Source organism: Notamacropus eugenii, chromosome 2 (genome assembly GCF_028372415.1).
Source record: "Notamacropus eugenii isolate mMacEug1 chromosome 2, mMacEug1.pri_v2, whole genome shotgun sequence".
Lineage (NCBI taxonomy): Eukaryota > Metazoa > Chordata > Mammalia > Diprotodontia > Macropodidae > Notamacropus > Notamacropus eugenii.
In genome coordinates this window covers 15,728,998-15,747,453 of record NC_092873.1, presented here as the reverse complement: position 1 = coordinate 15,747,453, position 18,456 = coordinate 15,728,998, and the positions used below count along the sequence as shown (strand labels likewise).

The window sequence follows — 18,456 nt, the reverse complement described above, 5'->3', positions numbered from 1 at the left end:
CACATCCTCCAGCTCTTCTCCGTGAGAGTGGGGTCCGGCTGGGAGGGTGGGGCCAACCCCGGGCGCGGCGTGACATCGGCCGGCCCCGCCCCTCTCTGGGCCGCACGTCCCTAGCAACCGTTTTTTCCACGCGGGAGCGGGGCCCACGTGACCGACCCAGGCGCCTCCCCCGGTCCGCGTGGCTCCGCCGCGCTAGGGGCCTGGGCCGGAAGTGACGTCACGAGCAAGCTGTTCCCCAGACGTGAGCGACGCGGGAAATCTGAGGGGTGGGCCTGAGGAGAGATTTGCCCCGGAAGTTAGGGGATGGGCCAGGATAAGTGACCGGAAGTGAACTTCTGCCGACCCGACCGGCCCGGAAGGAGAGAGGAAAAGGGGAGGAGACGTGAGCTCCTCATCCCGGACCGTAGAGGGTGAGGCTGGGGTCTTCTCCCACGAACACCTTTCCCGGACCCTCCTGTCATCGCCCACGCTCACGTCTCTGCCCCCTCCCCTTTCCCACTCGGCCCCCCCCCCCCACTCCCGAGTGCTCTAGTGCTTGTCACAGCCCAGCCCCCCACCTCTCTGGGCCTTTCAGACCTCTCCCTGGTCCGCCCGCTACCCTCCAGCTGGCCCCCCTGCCGGGTGCTGGGCAGCTCCGCCCCGCCCCCCTCAGCCCCTCCGGCCCCTCCGGCCCCCTTCCCTCCCAGCTGGCGCTCTCCTTGGTGCTGGTCAGCTCGGCCTCCCCCCAGCCCCTCTGCCCCCCTCCCTCCCAGCTGGTCCTCTCCCCAGTGCTGGTCAGCTCCGCCCCGCCCCTTCGGTCCCCCTCCCCCAGCCTCTCTGGCCCCACTTCCTCCCAGGTGGCCCCCCTCCCTCCCAGCTGGCGCTCTCCTTGGTGCTGGTCAGCTCCGCCCCGCCCCTCCGGCCCCCCTCCCCCAGCCCCTCCCCAGTGCTGGTCAGCTCCACCCCGCCCCTTCGGTCCCCCTCCCCCAGCCTCTCTGGCCCCACTTCCCCCCAATTGGCCCTCTCCTTGGTGCTGGTCAGCTCGGCCTCCCCCTCCCCCGGCCCCTCCGCGCCCCTCCCTCCCAGCTGGCCCTCTCCTTGGTGCTGGTCAGCTCGGCCTCCCCCTCCCCCAGCCTCTCTGGCCCCACTTGCTCCCAGGTGGCCCCCCTCCCTCCCAGCTGGTCCCCTCCCCAGTGCTGGTCAGCTCCTTTTCTCCACAGGCTCCTCTAGGTCCCGGTCATGAAGCTGAAGCTCAAGAACGTTTTCCTGGTTTACTTTCTGGTGTCCCTCACCGGCCTGCTCTACGCTCTTCTGCAGCTGGGTGAGGGGCAGCTCTGCACAGCAGGGGAGTGGACAGGGACTAGGGTCAGGGTCCTCACTGCTGCCTGCTTCCAGGCTGGTCACCTCCCAGACCTTGCCTTTTGAAGACCGAGTGAAATGTCTCATCTGAGGTCTTTCAGATCAGATGGTGGAAGCCTAGGGTTAGGGGGGAGATCCTCACTATCCAGCTCCCTCCTTTGGCAGATGGGGAAACTGATGCCTAGAGATGTTAGGAGACTTGGCCTGGGTGGCGCAGGTGCAAAGGCAGCCTTCTAGGCTCTCAGGGCAGAAATGAACTGAGCTTCTCTGTTCCACTCACTTCCCCCCTTTTCTGCAACCCAGGCCAGCCCTGTGACTGCTCCCCACACCTTCGAGCAGCTGCCGAGCACCTCCGCAGGAAAGACCTGAAGATCTCCCAGCTGCAGGCTGAGCTTGGTCGTCCGCCTCCTGCTCCTGCCCAGCCCCCTGAACCTGAGGCTTTGCCTGTCATCTACGTTGTGACTCCTACCTATTCCAGGTATATGCCCTGTCTGAGCAATCAGTTCTCTTGGCAAATTGAGGTTGGTTGTTTTTTTAAAAACATAAATGGTGTAGTTGGGGACCATACATGGGCCAGGGTTGGGCACAAAGCCTGTGATGAGGACTGATGTCCATCCTGGAAGGATGTCTTCCAATCATGCGAAGAGTAGGAGTGAGGAGATCAGCCGGGCCTGGCTGCAGAGGTTCTGAGTGGGCTCGGGGCACTGGGGACCTGGCACCCCTTTGAGGGGAAAGCTAAGACTGAGTGGGAAAAGGTGGGAGCAGGGTTCATAGAGAGGGAACGTGGGAAAAACCATAAGGTCATTGTTAAGTAAGGTGGTCCTGTGGAATCCCTGCATGACCTTGCTGGGGTCCAGCTGAGAGTGGACAGGCAAGAAGAGGCAGCAAAGACTGAGGGAGAGATTTCTTCTTTGGAGGGTGAAGTGTTTCCTGCACGCACTTCATTTTATTCACTCTGTAACTCTGTGAAGAAGGTACTACAGCTGTTGTTTTTCCATCTAGAAACAGGTTGAGAGGTTGCAGGACTTGCCAAGGTCACAGCAGTAGAACACATCAAAGGTGTAGGTTCTATGGAATCCTAAATTCAGGCTTCTGGGACAATTTAGAGCATTCTATGTTCTGAGGCTGTCAGGGCTCAGGTGTCCATCCTCATCCTGTCCCCTATCCCCCACTTCCATCTTTCCTCTCTTAGGCTGGTGCAGAAGGCTGAGCTGGTTCGCCTGTCACAGACCCTGTCCTTGGTACCCAGACTGCATTGGGTGCTGGTAGAAGATGCTGAGGCCCCTACCCCACTGGTCTCAGGACTACTGGCTGTCTCTGGCCTCCGGTTCACTCACCTGGTGGCTCTCACACCAAAGGGACAGCAGCTTCGAGAAGGGGAGCCAGGCTGGCTCCGGCCCCGGGGTGTGGAACAGCGGAACCGAGCCCTGGATTGGCTCCGGGGGAAAGAGGCTGCTGTTGGTGGGGAAAGGGACCCTCCTCCCATGGGGTCTCGGGGGGTCGTGTACTTTGCTGATGATGACAACACCTATAGCCGGGAGCTCTTTGAGGAGGTAAGAGAAAGGCAAGGGGCAGAGCTGCCATTTGTGGAGATTGTGTGGGAAGGAGAAGTGACCAAAAGTGACCAACTCTGCTATTTGGGGGTGCTGCTGGTAAAAGTTGTTTGGGCAGTTGTACACTGTTTCATGTGCTCTTCTTGCCTTGGTAACTATGTCCTTCTTTCTTGATCTGTTTTGTTCTCAAGATGAGGGGAACCCGAGGTGTATCTGTGTGGCCAGTGGGGCTGGTTGGTGGCCTGCGGTTTGAGGGGCCCCAGGTGCAGGGGGGCCAAGTAGTTGGCTTTCACACAGCCTGGGAGCCCGAACGACCCTTCCCTCTGGACATGGCTGGCTTTGCTGTATCACTGCCCCTTCTCTTGTCTCGGCCCGGTGCCCAGTTTGACCCCATGGCCCCCCGGGGCCACCTGGAGAGCAGTCTCCTCAGACATCTCGTTGATCCCAAGGATTTGGAGCCCCGGGCTGCAAACTGCACACGGGTAAAGGATGGGGAACCACATGGTGAGAAGCAGGGGGAGGGATCAGAGATAGACAATACTTTCTCAGGCATAAGCATAGAGCCTCTCATTGGTGAAACCTCATTGCCCAGTTGTCTCATTCTAGTGAGCTTATTATTTTTTTAATATTTTGGAGAATTGCTTATGAGATCGAGAGCTGTAGAAACCTTGGAGGGTCTGGTGGGAGGGAGAGAGCAAGCCTTGTGAGAGCGGGGGTAGCCCGATGGGATCTGTTGATTTGGATAGGGCAAAGAAGAGAGGGTGAGACTGAGGATGGAGGGCCTCCTTGGACGTGAGGTGGGCCCCCTGATGCTGCTGCCTTTTCTGACTTGGGGGGGGCTGATGCTGCTTGTAGGTGCTGGTGTGGCATACGAGGACAGAGAAACCCAAGATGAAGCAGGAGGAGCATCTGCAGAGGCTGGGCCGGGGCTCAGACCCCGCCGTTGAAGTGTGACCGCAGATGTCCGACTCTCCTTGGGACATAGGTAGGCTAGAGGACCACATAGGTTTCCAAGGTCATGACCCTGCAGATTCCGGGGCTGTGCCATGGGCCTGGTGGACACAGTGCCCATTTCTGAGGCTCCTCCCTCCCCTCATCTTGGTGCGTGGGGATCGTCAAAGAGGACAAGCGGACAGTGGTGTTGAGCTGAGTCAGCCCTGAGATGGGGAGACCCCCCAGGACAGATGGACTCAGCTGGAAGAGCAAGGATGACCAACCGAAGAGGGGTGCTGGCCAGTTACTCAGTAGGCATGGGCATGCATTTTGGGGCCTGATCAGGCAGGGACTGTTGGGTCCCTCCCCACAGGGAGCATGTTCCCCCATTCCTACCTCCAGAATAAAGTATGTCAATCCTCTGACTGTTGCTTTTTGTTCAGCGGTGCTAGCAGGGTCCCCCTCTGCCCCGCCAAAACCCAAGGTTTGAACCCCCTTAGAATCAGGTCAGACTCCAGTGTGGTACCGGGGTCCCTCCTGAACTAAGAAAAGACACAGAAAGAGAAGCACCTCCTCACCTTGGTCAGAGAGAATAGTGCCCTTCCCTCTCCCCACCCCCCTGCCAATAAAGAGAGGAAAGAAAGCCTCAGGTGGCTGAGGTTTATTGATTTGTGTACATGTGGAGATTGGTGCCATTTCTTTCCTGGGTGACCGGCCAGTCTTTCTTCATCCCCACTACTGTCTGCACCTCCTTGTGGTTCCCCCAGGAGTGGGCCTTGTCTCCCTCCACCTGTGCCAGCGGCAGGTGCTCTGATGGTGGGTTTTTATCTTTAGCTACTTCTAGCTAAACACTCCCCTCTGCGTCTTCGGGCTGTTGCCCCTAATCTAGTTCCTTCCTTTCTTCCCCAGGCCCTGCTGTTGCCCATTTTCAGTCCTCCTCAAAGTAATGTTGCTCTCAGAATGGGCACTGCTGTGGGGAGGGGGGACTGAGAACTGCTCTAGCCAGCCTCTGCTTGTGTTCCCCTCTTCCCCTCTTCCCCTCTTTGGGTTTCCTAGGCTTCTGCTGGGCCCTCCTCAGCCTGGGTCTCTGGGGGAGCCTCCTCAGGTACAGGTCTTTGAGCACACAGCCCCTGCTGGAAAGCACTTTTCAGCATCTCTTTGAGCCCCCCAGAGAACAGGTAGCCCTGGGTGTCACCTTCCCCATCTATGGCTCCCCCCAGGCCCTCCAAAGCCGTCTGCAGGTACCGTAGTCCCAGCAGCACCAACACCTGTGACGAGCAAAGGGAGAGGGGACAGGGAATCAAGGAGAGAATTTGCTACAGGTTGGACAGAGAGGGTCAAGGAGCCTTCCTGAGCTCTAGCCCAAGGCAGTTGGCGGGCATCAGCTCAGTGGGCCTCTGAGAACTCTGCTTACCTGCAGTAGGAAGGTAATGCCAAGCATGGTCCCTAGGGTTCCAGCTAGTCCCGACAGGTGCCACAGCAGCACACCATGGCAGCCCTGTTCCCAGAGGTTGAGGTTGGGCTGCCGAGGGTCAGACAGGGGATGGGCCTGTGTATTGGAGAGCTGGTTCTGCAGGCAGGGCCGTGGAGAGTGGGGGTTACAGCAGGAGAAGGGGACTCCATCGATTAGATAGAGGCCTTCCACGTTGCTCTGGATCTGGCTGCCAAAGAAGCAGAGAGACTGTTAGCTGAGGTACCTCCCAAGAGCTGCCTCTTGGCAGTGGAGGGGAGAGAGCAGGGGGTGGGGTGACAGGATTAGAGGAGGCTGAGGAGTGCCCCATTACTTACTCCATGATGTCCTGGTTATTGGGGTCCAGATACCGGCTACTGATCCACTGAACAGTGAACCAGTCTTTGTAATTGTGCCGTCCACAGCAGCGGTAGGCCAGCTGGAGCTCATCCATCAGCCGCTTAGCATTACAGTGCCCTGGAACCTCTGTGTCCTTGTAGTGAGCCAAGGCTGCCCCCAAACCATTCTCTAGGGCAGCATCCAGGCCCCTGGGCAAGGCCAGGGCCAGTCCTACAGCCAGGGCCAGGAGGCCCCCACCCCCAAGGGTCCCAGCCAGCAGGATTGGTCCCAGCACCCCTTGCCAAGGTGGATATCGGGCCGCATCCAAGGATGCTCGAGTGACTCCAGCCCCTAAGACCCCAACGCCCAGGGCAGCTGCCCCTGCAGCCAAAGCTGTCTTGGGGAGGGCTGGAAATGAGCAGGTGGGGTCCAAGAAAGGGCTTAGGTGCCACAGCTGTACCAGGAGGTGACCACTAGAGATGAGGGTGAGGCCACCGGCCAGAGCCAGCAGCCAGGAGAAGAGCCAGAGCCCCTGGGCCAGGCGGATCCGGGCCTGGAGGGGCAGTGGAAGGGGCAGAATGGCAGCCATCTCCCATCTCTGCCCCGGGGGAGTGCAGAGGGGCCAGCCAAGGGACCAAGCCAGGGGCCGGGCCGCTGAGTCAGCCCGGCTTGGCTCAGCGCTGGGTTAATGCCAACCTGACCCCAATACCCCAGGGTCCCACCCCCAAGCCCTAATAACTTTTTGCCCTGCCCACCCCTTAACCTCCCACCTCCCACCCCCAGCCAGCCCCAGGCCCAGCACTGAGTTTCCTGGCTCCACCCCCTGGGTGGGCCCCTCCCCTATTGAGAAGACTGACAGCCCTGGGGCCCCGCCCCCTACTCCTGTTCTACCCCCCCCCCCCCCCACCTGCCCCGTCTGGCCTCTCTGTGCACCCTGCCCCCAACACGCACACTTTGCCCAGTCCATCAAGGGAGGGGGTGGGGGTCAGAGCTACGAGCCCGTCGGTTGTCGGGCTCCCCCTTCTCTGGTCCCCTGGGAATAGAGGGGAAATGTGGGGGCGATCCGGGAAGAGCCGGGGGCACTTGGGAATTGTGGGGGCCCTGTGCCCCGCCCTCTCTTCCGCCCCCGTGGGAGCAGAGCGGGCCGGGCAGGGAGGGGTTAGCGGGCGGCCCGCCCCCCCAGTGCTTCCTGGCTGCTCCGCGTCCGTCCGGCGTCTGTCTGCGCCGCCCGCGGAGCAGGGGCCCCGGACTGCTCCCCAGCCCGCTCCCCTGGGGAGCGCGGAGCCAGCCCCGGCGGGGACAGCGCCCTCCCGCGCCCCGCGCCGTCCCGGGCGGGCCATGGCCCGAGCGGCCCCGCCACCCTAGACGCGGCTGGGCTCGGAGCACCCGGGGGGCAGGATGGACGGGGCTGCGGGGCCGGGTGAGTACGGGGTCGGCGTGGGGGCCCTCCGGGCAGCGGCCCGTCCGGGAGCGTCCCCGGGGCTCCCCGGGCCTCCTGCGGCGCAGTTCGCTGGCTGGCAGTCCCCGGGTCCTGGCACCGCTCCGTCCCCTCTGCCCTGCTCCACGTTGCTCCCGATCTCCCCAGGAGGGAGGAATGGGGGTCGGGGAATGAACTCGCTTCCTCCGGGAATCTCCCCCCTGAGCCTTCTGGGGCGGGGGAGGGGTCCCTTCAGTCTTTTTATCCCAGGGAATGAAGACAGGCTGGGAGCCCAGAGCCCTGGGGCCTGGGTCCTGCTCCTAATTCCAGCCCAGCAGAGAGCGGAACTGCCGGTGTGATCGCCCCTCTCTCCTGGTGTAGGTGATGGACAGGAGCCCCCAGGCTCAGACATCCTGGGGGCCTTAAGCCAGAGGCTCCGGGTTCAAGAGGAGGAAATGGAGCTGGTGAAAGCTGCCTTGGCTGAGGTCCTGCGGAGACTCAAGCTGCAGGAGGGGACCCCGAGGTCGCCCCTGGGAGCCCCCGCTTCCCCTGGCCCCATGCAGGCGTCCAGGGATGCCACCTTACTTAGTGACAGGTACCTGGCCACCCTTGCCGCTCCATCCTTTCTCTCTGCTGCTGTCTGATCTATGGGCCAGGTTCAACATCTTCACTCTCTCCCCCAGTGGCCCCTCAGCCCCTCCTGGACTGCCACCCCTGCCCAGCCCTTCTTTGGTGAGCAGAGGCACCCAGACCGAGATAGAGACCGAGTCCAAGCTGTCTTCTGGCCCCTTAGCCTTGAGCAATGGGCCCCCAGCCCCTGCTGGGGGTGGAGATGAGGAACCGGGGGGTGTCCAGTCTGAAGGAGGGAGTGTCGGCGGCAGTGGTTCCAGCTCTCCCGGCCCTCCTGGGGCCCTGCGGCCCTTTCAGCTCCCTCAGAGGGGGGACACGTGAGTCTCCTGGGCATCGAAGGGAGGTATGGGAGAGAAAGGTAGGGGGGTGGCCAGGGGTCCCGGAGCCAATGTCTTTCATCTCCTCATTCTTTAACTTCATCGTCTTCCTCATCTCCTGTGGGCACCTGTTCCACAGCCCACCTACTGCCTCCCGTTTCAGGCCTCGTCGGAATTCTTCCTCTTCCTCCCCTTCTGAATGGCCTCGTAGGAAGCTCTCCAGAAAAGCAGTCTCATCAGCCAACCTGCTACACTCAGGCAGCTCTGAAAGGTGGGCCACTCCTCCCTCCAGAGCCTTCCCATGTGGCTGCCAGATCCAGGTGGGGGGGCTGCCTGACTTCCTCCCCCAGCATCCTCAGAGACATCAACAGCCATTCCTTCATGTATTTATTCCTTCACACAACAAACATCTAGGCAGCATTTCTCAATCCTCACCACAGTGACTGAAGTAGATGTTATCATTCCTGTTTTACAGATGAAGAAATCAAGGCTCTGACGATTAAAAGGCTAAATTTCTGAGACAGGTTTCAGATTAGATGTTTGTGACACCTAGACCAAGACATCCCCCCCACCTCATTTTTGTCACCCCTTACCAGGCACTGCGGAAGAGGCCACACTGACTGAGATGCTGCTGTCCAATCTTAGATCTTGGGCTGATGTCAGAGGCCGTCTTGTTCAAGGGTTTTTAACCTGGGCCCACAAGCTTGTTTTAAAAATATTTTAATAATTTAAATTTCATTGGTTTCCTTAATTCATCCTATTTATTCTATTCACCTAGAAATAACATTACAAAAAAGGACCCCTAGGACATCAGACTATCCAAGAACCAATGACTTTTAAAAAGGTGAAGAACTCCCAGTCTAGTCTGGTCTTGTCATTTTACACAGGAGGAAACTGAGGCCCAGAGAGAGAAAACAAAATAATTTGAACCTAGAGCCTCCTAAGCAACTCCCCATTCATCCTAAGTGGGTTCTGATAGAGTCCTACCCCAACCTAGCCAAAGCCCCTAGTTCCCAGCATGTTTCAATCAAGCCATTGAGATGTCTCTCTCCCTCCCTCCCTCCCAACCATCTGATTCGTGACAAATCAAGCTACTATAGGAGGGTCTGCCATAGGGTCTTCCCAGCCATGGAGCTGGGGGATTCCCCAAGCAGACAGATCTACTTGCCCTGGTGAGGATGTGTCACAGACCTTGGGGTGAGGTCACCTGCTCAGCCAGTTAGCCTTTTGGGCCTTGCTGTGGTCAGCAGGTCCGAGGGCCTCTGTCTAGCCTGACCCACTTGGGCCCTGCCATCATGGAGGCACAAAGGAGAGGATGTGTTGTAATCAGAATTTGTGTTTGTTTCTCTCAGTCTTTAACGTGAACAAAGCATTTTCTTCCCAACATTCTTCTGGGGGGTCATGGCATCTCCTGATTGGCAGAGTGGGCCGGGTTCTTTTTTGACCCACCATCTCTAGGGAGTCACAGATGGCTAGTCTCCAAGGCAGACTAACTAGTCTGGGAGCCCAGTGGTAGCCGATGGGAACCGAAGGAAAATCATCCCAGTCCTGTGCCTTGTGAGCCCCAAACAGCATTCTCAGGCCTCCTGACCTGGTCCTGTCCATGGGTTTCTTTTTAGTTGGAGAAAGTAAAGGACCTGTCTTCTAAGGACCCTAAAAGTCTCTTGAGCCTCGAGGGAAGCTAGATGTTTGTGGCATCAAGAGAGGCTTGACTTTGAATCCTGTCTTAGATACCTAATAGCTGTGTAAACCTCAATTTTCTCCTGCAGAATGGGAATAACAATGCCCATAAGAGGGAAGCAGCATGCCTTCATGGATCCATCAGCCTCTTGGCAAAACCTGGATTCACATGTGGCCACTGACACAGATACCAGCCCTCTGAGCTTGGGCTAGTCACACCTTCCAAGTGACTTAACCCTTACCTCAGGCGATGCCATGGAATAGAAGCCCAGGGCACTTATTGATCTTTCTGGGGCCATGGTGGCAGCTGACTGGAGACTGGACTTGGAGTCAGGAAGGCCTAAGTTCAAATTAGCCTCAGGGACTCACTAGCTATGTGACTGGGCTAGTCATTTCACTGCTGTTTGCCTCAATTTCCTCATCTGTGAGATGGGGGTAACTAGCACCACATGCGATGATATTTGTAAAAATCCTTCGTGCTAGCTGTAATTATAGTGTTTCTTCCTTGATGCTAACTAGACCTACCCCCAGACTTCTCTCCCCAAGCCCTTGCTCTGTGGCACATCCTCACCTTTTGGCTTCTTGTACCCTTTCTCCACAGCCGAGGAGGGAAGGATCCAGTGTCCAGCCCTGGAGGCCCTGGTTCTCGGAGGAGCAATTACAACCTGGGTAATGGCAGATCTGGGGAAACAAGGGTGTTGGGTGGGAGCAGGAGGTGGAGCAGTTGAGAATAGTTGCCTCCAAAGAGAGTGAGCTCTCCATCCCAGGAGGTCTCCCAGCAGTGGTGAGAGGATCAGTTGTTAGCGGGGCTGTAGAGGTGAGATTTGTGGTTGGGTATGGGCTTGATAAGCTAATAAGTGGAACCCTGGGATTGAGGACAGGAGGCCCTTACATAAGGATGGGGCTCAGAGGATGGCATTCAGCTACCAATTTGTCCTTCTCTGGGGTAAGAGTCCTTATGGGGCACAGGGAGAGAGAATTGGGAGGTAAGCCTGGTCTCCCTGTTTCCCCTGCAGAGGGCATCTCAGTGAAGATGTTCCTTCGGGGCCGACCCATCACCATGTACATTCCATCGGGCATCCGCAGTCCTGAGGAGCTGCCCAGCGGCCCGCCCCCCGAGAACCTCAGTCTCGACTGGGTGTATCCTCCCATCCCATCCCATCCCATCCCATCCCATCCCATCCCATCCCATCCCATCCCATCCTCTGGTCCAGGCTGGCCCCCTTGCCCTGTCCTCTCTTAACCCTCTTGTCCCTCTCCTCAGTGCTCTTGACAGCCAAAGAACCCTCTGCCCCTCCCTCTGTTCACTCTTGACTTCTGACCCCTGTCCATCATAGTTTTACAGTTCGGTTACATAGGTATTTATTAAGCCTTTGCCTGGTTACTCTGGCCTTCAGTGGATCAGTGAGCAGTAAAATGTGTGCACTAAGTTTTGTTACAAGGTAGGATCGGATAACAAGAGGTGTAGAGTGCTACAGAAATATTCAAGGCAGGAGAGTCTCAGTGTTACCTAGAGGACATCAAAGAAAGTAGCACCTGAGCTGGGCTTCAGCAGAGAAAAGGAATTTTAATAGGCAAAAATGAGGAAGGCCTTTGGCAATGTCCAGAGGTCAGAGGTGATAGGTCAAGTTTAGGGAGCAACAAGTATGGTGTGATTGAAAACCTGGGTGGAGAGCAGTGAGTATAGTGGAGTCTGATTGGAAAAGGCCAGAAATGCTGGGGTAACCTGAGGAGTGTATGGTCAAAGGGGTGCCTTAAGAAGATGATTTTGGCAGCAGCCACTCAAGAGAGAGATCAGAGAGGGGAGAGACAGGCAGCTGGGAGACATCGGGTGACCCTGGAGGTCCCTTCTGGTTCTGAGATTCTGGGGGACCCTGGCCTTGCTGCGGGGACCAAGGCCAGGCCCACGGCTTTGAGGGGGAAGAGAATGAGGAGTGGAGAGGGGCAGTGGAGGTAGTGGACAGGCTTCAGCCAATGATAGGCACTAGAAGGTGGAGGTGATGGGAGAGCCAGGCATGCCTTCAAGGGTTCGAGGCTGGTGAAGTGTGCCCCAGGAATTTTGATGGTAACCTCCTCACTGGCTTCTTTTCCTTGACCTCCCTCCTCCTCCTCCCAGTTATGGGTACAGGGGCCGAGACTCTCGTTCCAACTTGTTTGTACTTCGCTCTGGGGAGGTAGTTTATTTCATTGCTTGTGTGGTGGTGCTGTATCGCCCGGGAGGAGGCCCAGGAGGCCCTGGGGGTGGTGGCCAGAGACACTACCTGGGTCACACAGACTGCGTTCGCTGGTGAGGTCCACAGCCTGGGGTGTGCTGGGAAAGGAGGACCCAGGAGGCGGGAAAGTTGTTTTAGGAGAAGACTCTGCCCAGAAGGGATGGCTAGGGGCTCTCAGGGATGAGGAAGGCAGATGAGGGGAGGGAGGAAAAGTGATGCACTTCCTGATGGTTTTGGAGGCCTAGGGTCTGGGCTCCATTCCTCTGTCACTTCTCCCCTCTCTATGGCATCTGCTGGACCAGATGGTCTTTGATCATATAACTTAGAGGCAGATGGTACCTTCCAACTCATTTAGGCCAGTTGCCTGCAGCTAGAAATCCTGGGATCCCAGGGACCTCCCAGGTGGGGAGTTTAGAGCTCCCTTCCACAATGGCACATCCCCTTCTCCACTTTCAGTCTAGCTGTCCATCCTGATGGTATCCGAGTAGCTTCTGGCCAGACTGCAGGGGTCGACAAGGATGGGAAGGTATTGTTGGACCACAAGCCTGGATGGGGTGGGCTGCTTATCTGACCTTGTTGGGTGACTTACCTTTGCCTCTGCCTCTCTAACTCTCCTTTCAGCCACTTCAGCCAGTGGTTCACATCTGGGATTCTGAGAAGCTGCAGAAGCTGCAGGAGATTGGCCTTGGGGTGTTTGAGCGTGGAGTTGGGGCCCTTGCCTTCTCTGTCTCGGTGAGCTGGCCCCTCCCCACAGCCCTTTCTGCCTTAGCACAGCACCTGGCACCTAGTAGGTGCTTCATAAGTCCTCATTGTCTCCCTGCCAACTTCCTAGCCCTTCTCCTCATGACTGCCCTGTGCCTGAGTCCCTCAGACCCAGAGCTCCACCCTGAGTCCCCAGTGTGTCTTCACCCACAGGATCAGGGCAGCTTCCTTTGTGTGGTAGATGACTCTAATGAGCACATGTTGTCTGTGTGGGACTGGAACCGAGGTGCCAAACTGGTGGAAATCAAGGTGAGGGACCTGGAGGGGACAGAGGAGGGAAGCCCTTGCGGCCTCAGGTCAGGGAACTGAGGGCAAAGACTTCTGATGGTTCAGGGGATAGAAGAAGGAAAAGTCAGGGTTTGGGACTCACTTGGAGTCTCTGGATGCCTCCCTCTGTGGTTAGCCCTGGCCCCCTTTCAGGAAGTCTTGGTAGTGTGAAGTGGACTAGGGTTCCCACCATTGTCTCTTACTACTACTGGGATGACCCGGGGCAAGTTACTTCTCCCTGGGCCTCAGTTTCTCCTGAAAAACATGAAATGACCTCTAAGGTCCCCTTCAACTCTGACCCTGTAACACCCTGAAGCTTATATTACTTTGAAAGGGGCAGGGTGGGAAGTGGGCTCCCTGGGCTGGACTGGTTTAGGGGATCTGGTGGCTGTCTGTCTGTCTAACCCCCAGGTCTCCTTCCCTCCAGAGTACAAATGACTCTGTTCTGGCTGTCGGCTTCAACCCCCGAGACAGCAGTTGTATCGTCACTAGTGGGAAGTCCCATGTCCACTTCTGGAACTGGTCTATTGGAGGAGGGACTCTGGGCAGTGGGGGACTCACCCGGAAACAGGGTGTCTTTGGGGTGAGATCTGAAGGGGCTTGATGGGTGGGAATGTGTTTGTATGGGGGTCAAGTGGGGATTGTCCCACAACCTTCCCCTACTACACATCCTAGATTTGATCCCTGACCTCTGACCCCCCAACATTTTTGTGGCTCCCTTGTTCCTGACTTCCAAAAGTATAAACTTATCCCTTGACCAGTCTGATGATCTCATGACTCACCTTTAACCTCTACCCTCTGCCCCCTCCCAGAAATACAAGAAGCCCAAATTTGTCCCCTGTTTTGTGTTCCTTCCGGATGGAGACATCCTCACTGGGGACTCAGAAGGGACCATCCTCACCTGGGGGCGGAGCCTGCCTGACTCTAGGACCCCAGGCAGGGGTGGGGCTAAAGGTATTTGATTCCCCCCAGTTCCCAAGGCTTGTCCAGACCTTACCATGAAGTTAGAGCCAGGGCAGTTCCCAGAGGGCGGGGTAGAGAATTGAGAGAAAGAAGGTAGTCCATACAACCCTGGAGAGGGCCCAGGAATCTTCCTGGGGAAAGTGACTTACCCTGTTTGCACCTCAGGTTCTTCATCTGTCGAATGAGGGCCTTGGACCAGATCAGGGATCTGCCTAATGCATAGATTTTAGAAGGTCCATAAACTTGGAGGAGAAAAAAATGACATTTAAAAATTTCCACTAACCCCTAACAGAAATTTAGCATTTCCTTCAATTATTAATATAGGCAACAAACCACACTCATGTTAGGTTTCATGAGATTGCCAGAGGGGCCCATGATACAAAAAAGGCTAAGGCCCCTTCCAGCTCTGACGTTCTGGGTTGTAAGACCTCTTCCAGCTCTGACGTTCTGGGTTCTGAGGCCTCACCTAGTCAGTGTTTTAAGGCCCCTTCCAGCTCTAACATTCTGGGTTCTAAAGCCTTACCCAGTCAGTGTTCTAAGGCTCTTTCCAGCTCTGACATTCTGAGTTCTTAAGACCTCTTCCAGCTCTGACATTCTGGGTTCTAAGGCCCCTTCCAGCTCTTACATTATAGGCTTTAAAGGATTCGTTATACCTGGGCTTGGCCTCAGTCCATCCTTCTTTCCCCCTTCACTGTATCATGACCTTCCCAGTGACCTTGATCCCACCAATCTTGGCCCTCTCTCCTCTACACAGAGACGTTTGGGATCGTAGCTCAGACCCGAGCCCACGAGGGCTCCATCTTCGCTTTGTGTCTGTTGAGGGACGGGACTGTGCTGAGCGGGGGTGGGCGGGATCGACGGCTGGTTCAGTGGGGGCCTGGGCTCACTGCCCTCCAGGAGGCTGAGGTAAGACTGGGACTGGAGATGGGGGAAGGGAAGGAGAGAAACTGAGGTAGATGGGGCTGGGGAGCAGGAGGAAGGTTGTAGGGACTTCTTTCCTCCTGAGATATGGACATCCCCCACCTCCAGATCCCAGAACAGTTCGGAGCTGTCCGTGCCATTGCCGAAGGGCTGGGCTCAGAGCTGCTGGTAGGGACCACAAAGAATGCGCTGCTGAGGGGAGACCTGACTCAGGGCTTTTCCCCTGTTATCCAGGTTAGTGTTTGTGTGGGGCCAGAGGAGTGTGGGGCAGGGCAGTGAGGAGATCCTATAATGTCATCCAGCCCTTGTATCCCATAGGGCCACACTGATGAACTCTGGGGTCTCTGTACTCACCCCTCCCTGAACCGCTTCCTTACCTGTGGCCATGACCGGCAGCTCTGTCTGTGGGATGGGGAGTGTCACGCTCTGGCCTGGAGCCTTGATCTTAAGGTACTGTTGCCATGAACTTTATCTCCTGAGACCCCCTTCCCTGACCTCCCCCATAATCTTTAGGGAATCCAGTCATCTCTCCCAGGGCTAGCCCTTCCTTCCCTTTGAGAAGCATTGAGGGGAGATGGGCTTTGAGTTCATCAACAGGCGGGGTGATCTGGTGGGTTCCCCCCATGAGAAAAGTATCTCCTTGAATCCCAACCCCAGCCTTCCATCTCTGACCACCCTCCCCCTCCAGGAGACGGGTCTCTGTGCTGACTTCCACCCCAGTGGGAAAGTTGTGGCTGTGGGACTCAACACTGGGAGGTGAGAAGGGGAAGGGGGAGGAGGGATGGAAGAGGAGATGTTGGGGGTGGTGATGGGCCGTTAGCCACTGGCCTCATGGCCTTCTCTGACCCCAGGTGGCTGGTTCTGGACACAGAGACTCGAGAGATTGTGTCTGATTTCACTGATGGTAATGAGCAGCTCTCAGTTGTCAGGTATAGTCCAGGTGAGAGCCTCTCCCACCCCCTGCCCCCATCCAGAGGCTTCTCTCTCTGACCTGCCTTCTTCCCACCCCAACCCCCATCCTAGTTCCTTTCCTCTGACATTACCTTCCAATTATTCTATACCTCTTTTTGACATACATGATTGCTGGCCCCTTGTCTCCTCTATTCAAAGGTAAGCTCAAAAGCAGGTACTGTTTGGTTTTGGTTTTGTAGTTTTGCTTTTCATTACATCTCCTGCTTCTAGCACACTGCTTGGCCCATAGGTAAGCCCTTAAGAAATGCTTGTTGACTGACTGACTGACTGACTGACTCCTTCAGATGGGATTTACTTGGCCATTGGTTCCCACGACAACATGATCTATATCTATAGTGTGTCCAGTGATGGGTCCAAGTGCAGCCGGTTTGGCCGATGCACGGTGAGTGTGCCCTATGAGCAGAGTGGGATGTGGTGGGGTGCTGGTGGTGGTAGGGGCAGGCCAGCTCTTCACAGTTCTCCTAGAGAATGGCCTGGGACTGGAGTGGGAACTGAAGGCTCCATTTTGGACAGCCCTCTACCCTTCCTTCCCCCAGGGGCACTCCAGCTTCATCACCCACCTAGACTGGTCCAAGGATGGCAATTTCATCATGTCCAATTCTGGGGACTACGAGATCCTCTACTGTGAGGAGGGGTTCACAGGGGTGGGTCACTGGGGTCAAGTTTTCTCCCCCACTATGACTCAGAGCTAGGGTGGTGGTGATGGGGGACTGTGGAATTTGGGGGCAGAATCCTGGGTTTGAGTCCCAGCTCTGTTACTTACTCTCTGGGAACTCTGAGGATGTCACTTCCTTTCTTCAGCTTTCCATTTGCTCATCTATAAAGTGAGATTTGGGTCTGTCCCAGTTCTGACGTTCTAGGTTCTAAGTTCCCTCTAGGCTCCAATACTCTAGCTTTTAAGGTCCCTCTGAGTGCTTTAGTTATGTGCTCTTAGGTCCCTTCCTGTTTGACATTTGATATTTCTGTTTTCTAAAGCTCTTTCTGGCTCTAAATCCTATCATCTCATCAACCTAATCCATGGAAAATGTGCTAAGCAAAGGCATTTATAGAAAAATTTTCCAGGGGCATTGGGTGAGAGGGGTGACTTCCAGAACATGGATTTGCCAGGATCTGGAGCCCAAACCCCTCTGGACTGGCCTTATTTTCTTCAGTTAGCTGGGTTGATGGAAAGGGACTGACCTAAGTGGAGCTTCCCTCCTTCCCTTCCTCTCAGGGGACGTGGCAGGGGGTTGTAAGCTGCTGAGAAATCGGTATGAGAGCCGGGATCGCGAGTGGGCAACCTATACGTGTGTCTTGGGTTTCCATGTGTATGGTGAGCACCAAGCCTGGTGAAGGCAGCTGGGAATATTGTGAGGAGGGCAGTGTTACAACACTGAGAACCACTGCCCTTGGGTGGAGGGAAAGGTCAGAAGCATCGGGGCCGACAATGCCGCATTGTGGGTCCCGGAATGTCCGAGAACAATACCTGTGGGTGGCTGGGAATGTGGGAGCTTGGAAGGAGGAGGAAGCAGGAATGAGGAGGGCTTGACTTGGTAGGCGTGTGGCCGGACGGATCTGACGGGACTGACATCAACTCGTTGTGCCGGTCCCACAATGAGCGAGTGGTCGCAGTAGCGGATGACTTCTGCAAAGTGCATCTGTTTCTGTACCCGTGCGCCCGGGCCAAGGTGAGGGGTCTCTTCCACCTCACCCACTCAGAGGCCAGGGGAGGGGCTGGCGGGGAAGAAGGGTGCGAGAGCTGCTGAAGAGTGGGTGGGGGTGAGGAAGAGGGGTGTGAGTCGAAGCCAGAAGAGGCAGGGGACTCCAAGAGACACATCATTCCGGAGTAAAGAGACTAGGATTTAATTGCTGGCCCTGTGACCTTGGGCAAGTCGCTTCCTTTGAGACTCAGTTGCCTCATTTGTTAAATGGTGATATCTAAGTTCTAAGTCCTGCATAACTGGGCTAGATTCCACCTATTTCTTCCCATTCTGTCCCCACCCTCACCGCTAGGCCCCCAGCCGAAAGTACGGAGGTCATGGCAGCCACGTCACCAGTGTCCGGTTCACTCATGACGATTCTCACCTCATCTCACTGGGAGGAAAGGATGCGAGCATTTTCCAGTGGCGCATGCTGAGTGGTGGGGGCCCTGGACCAGCCCCCTTGACACCCTCCCGCACCCCTTCCCTCTCCCCCGCCTCCTCGCTGGATGCCTGACCCCACTAGGACTAGATGGAGTGGGTGGGGTTAGAGGGTGCTTTTCCCCCTACCTCCCATCGCCCCCATCCCCCTCCCAAGGACCAGGAGCCCCCTCTTCCAACTTCGTTGCATTCCGTGCCTTCTCCCGGTCGGGGAGGGGCGTTGGGACCCCCCAACACTGTACAGAACCGCAGGCTGAGCCGAGCAGCCCCCGCCCTCCTCCTCAACCCTGCACCCGAGCAGGGTCAATAAAACAGATGCCAAGTCCCTCTGCAGCGTCCCGTGTGTCCTTCTGCAGGGGAAAGGCGGGGAGGGGTGGTGGTGGCATGGGGTAGGGTTAGAGAGATCCCTGGTTTGGAAGTTAGAGAGCAGGGCTGGAGGACTTCCTCGGGGCTGCCTTAGTCTCCTACTCGGTACCAGCAGGGTGGTTGGACGCGGTGCTCCCTCCCTAAGGGCGATCCCCGCTCTCAGGGTCCAGGATTGACCAGAGTGGGGCAGTGGAGTGTGCTTGAGCTGGGGCTGG

The 18,456-nt window shown here is 56.8% G+C and overlaps 4 protein-coding genes across 8 annotated transcripts in view; 2 read left to right on the top strand and 2 right to left on the bottom strand.

Moving 5' to 3' along the window:
- The window catches only part of LOC140522101 (inner centromere protein-like), a 576,743-nt gene that overhangs the window by 25,748 nt on the left and 532,539 nt on the right, over positions 1 to 18,456 (bottom strand). The window lies entirely within an intron of this gene.
- Positions 16 to 4,246, top strand: B3GAT3 (beta-1,3-glucuronyltransferase 3). Its single transcript, XM_072637209.1, has 6 exons — positions 16 to 410; positions 1,200 to 1,300; positions 1,642 to 1,816; positions 2,531 to 2,891; positions 3,083 to 3,373; positions 3,747 to 4,246. Exons 2-6 carry the CDS (start codon positions 1,219 to 1,221, stop codon positions 3,843 to 3,845), a joined length of 1,008 nt encoding a protein of 335 aa, XP_072493310.1. The 5' UTR covers positions 16 to 410; positions 1,200 to 1,218; the 3' UTR covers positions 3,846 to 4,246.
- Positions 4,471 to 6,739, bottom strand: ROM1 (retinal outer segment membrane protein 1). Its single transcript, XM_072637207.1, has 3 exons — positions 5,613 to 6,739; positions 5,239 to 5,485; positions 4,471 to 5,092 (listed from the first exon to the last, which is right to left on the bottom strand). The coding sequence occupies exons 1-3, from the start codon at positions 6,200 to 6,202 to the stop codon at positions 4,877 to 4,879; spliced, it is 1,053 nt and encodes a 350-aa protein (XP_072493308.1). The 5' UTR covers positions 6,203 to 6,739; the 3' UTR covers positions 4,471 to 4,876.
- EML3 (EMAP like 3) lies at positions 6,859 to 18,204 on the top strand. 2 transcript variants are annotated; one of them, XR_011973212.1, is made up of 22 exons: positions 6,859 to 7,033; positions 7,412 to 7,625; positions 7,714 to 7,977; positions 8,141 to 8,248; positions 10,259 to 10,326; positions 10,674 to 10,797; positions 11,774 to 11,944; positions 12,327 to 12,396; positions 12,492 to 12,602; positions 12,786 to 12,881; positions 13,327 to 13,482; positions 13,712 to 13,853; positions 14,617 to 14,768; positions 14,892 to 15,017; positions 15,102 to 15,233; positions 15,472 to 15,539; positions 15,635 to 15,723; positions 16,040 to 16,137; positions 16,292 to 16,399; positions 16,969 to 17,067; positions 17,292 to 17,422; positions 17,748 to 18,204. XR_011973212.1 is itself a non-coding variant. In XM_072637133.1 (22 exons), exons 1-22 carry the CDS (start codon positions 7,012 to 7,014, stop codon positions 17,949 to 17,951), a joined length of 2,733 nt encoding a protein of 910 aa, XP_072493234.1. In that variant the 5' UTR covers positions 6,872 to 7,011; the 3' UTR covers positions 17,952 to 18,204. The 2 variants fall into 2 exon arrangements, 1 of the variants encoding a protein (XP_072493234.1); XM_072637133.1 differs by having other exon boundaries at positions 6,872 to 7,033; positions 16,292 to 16,379.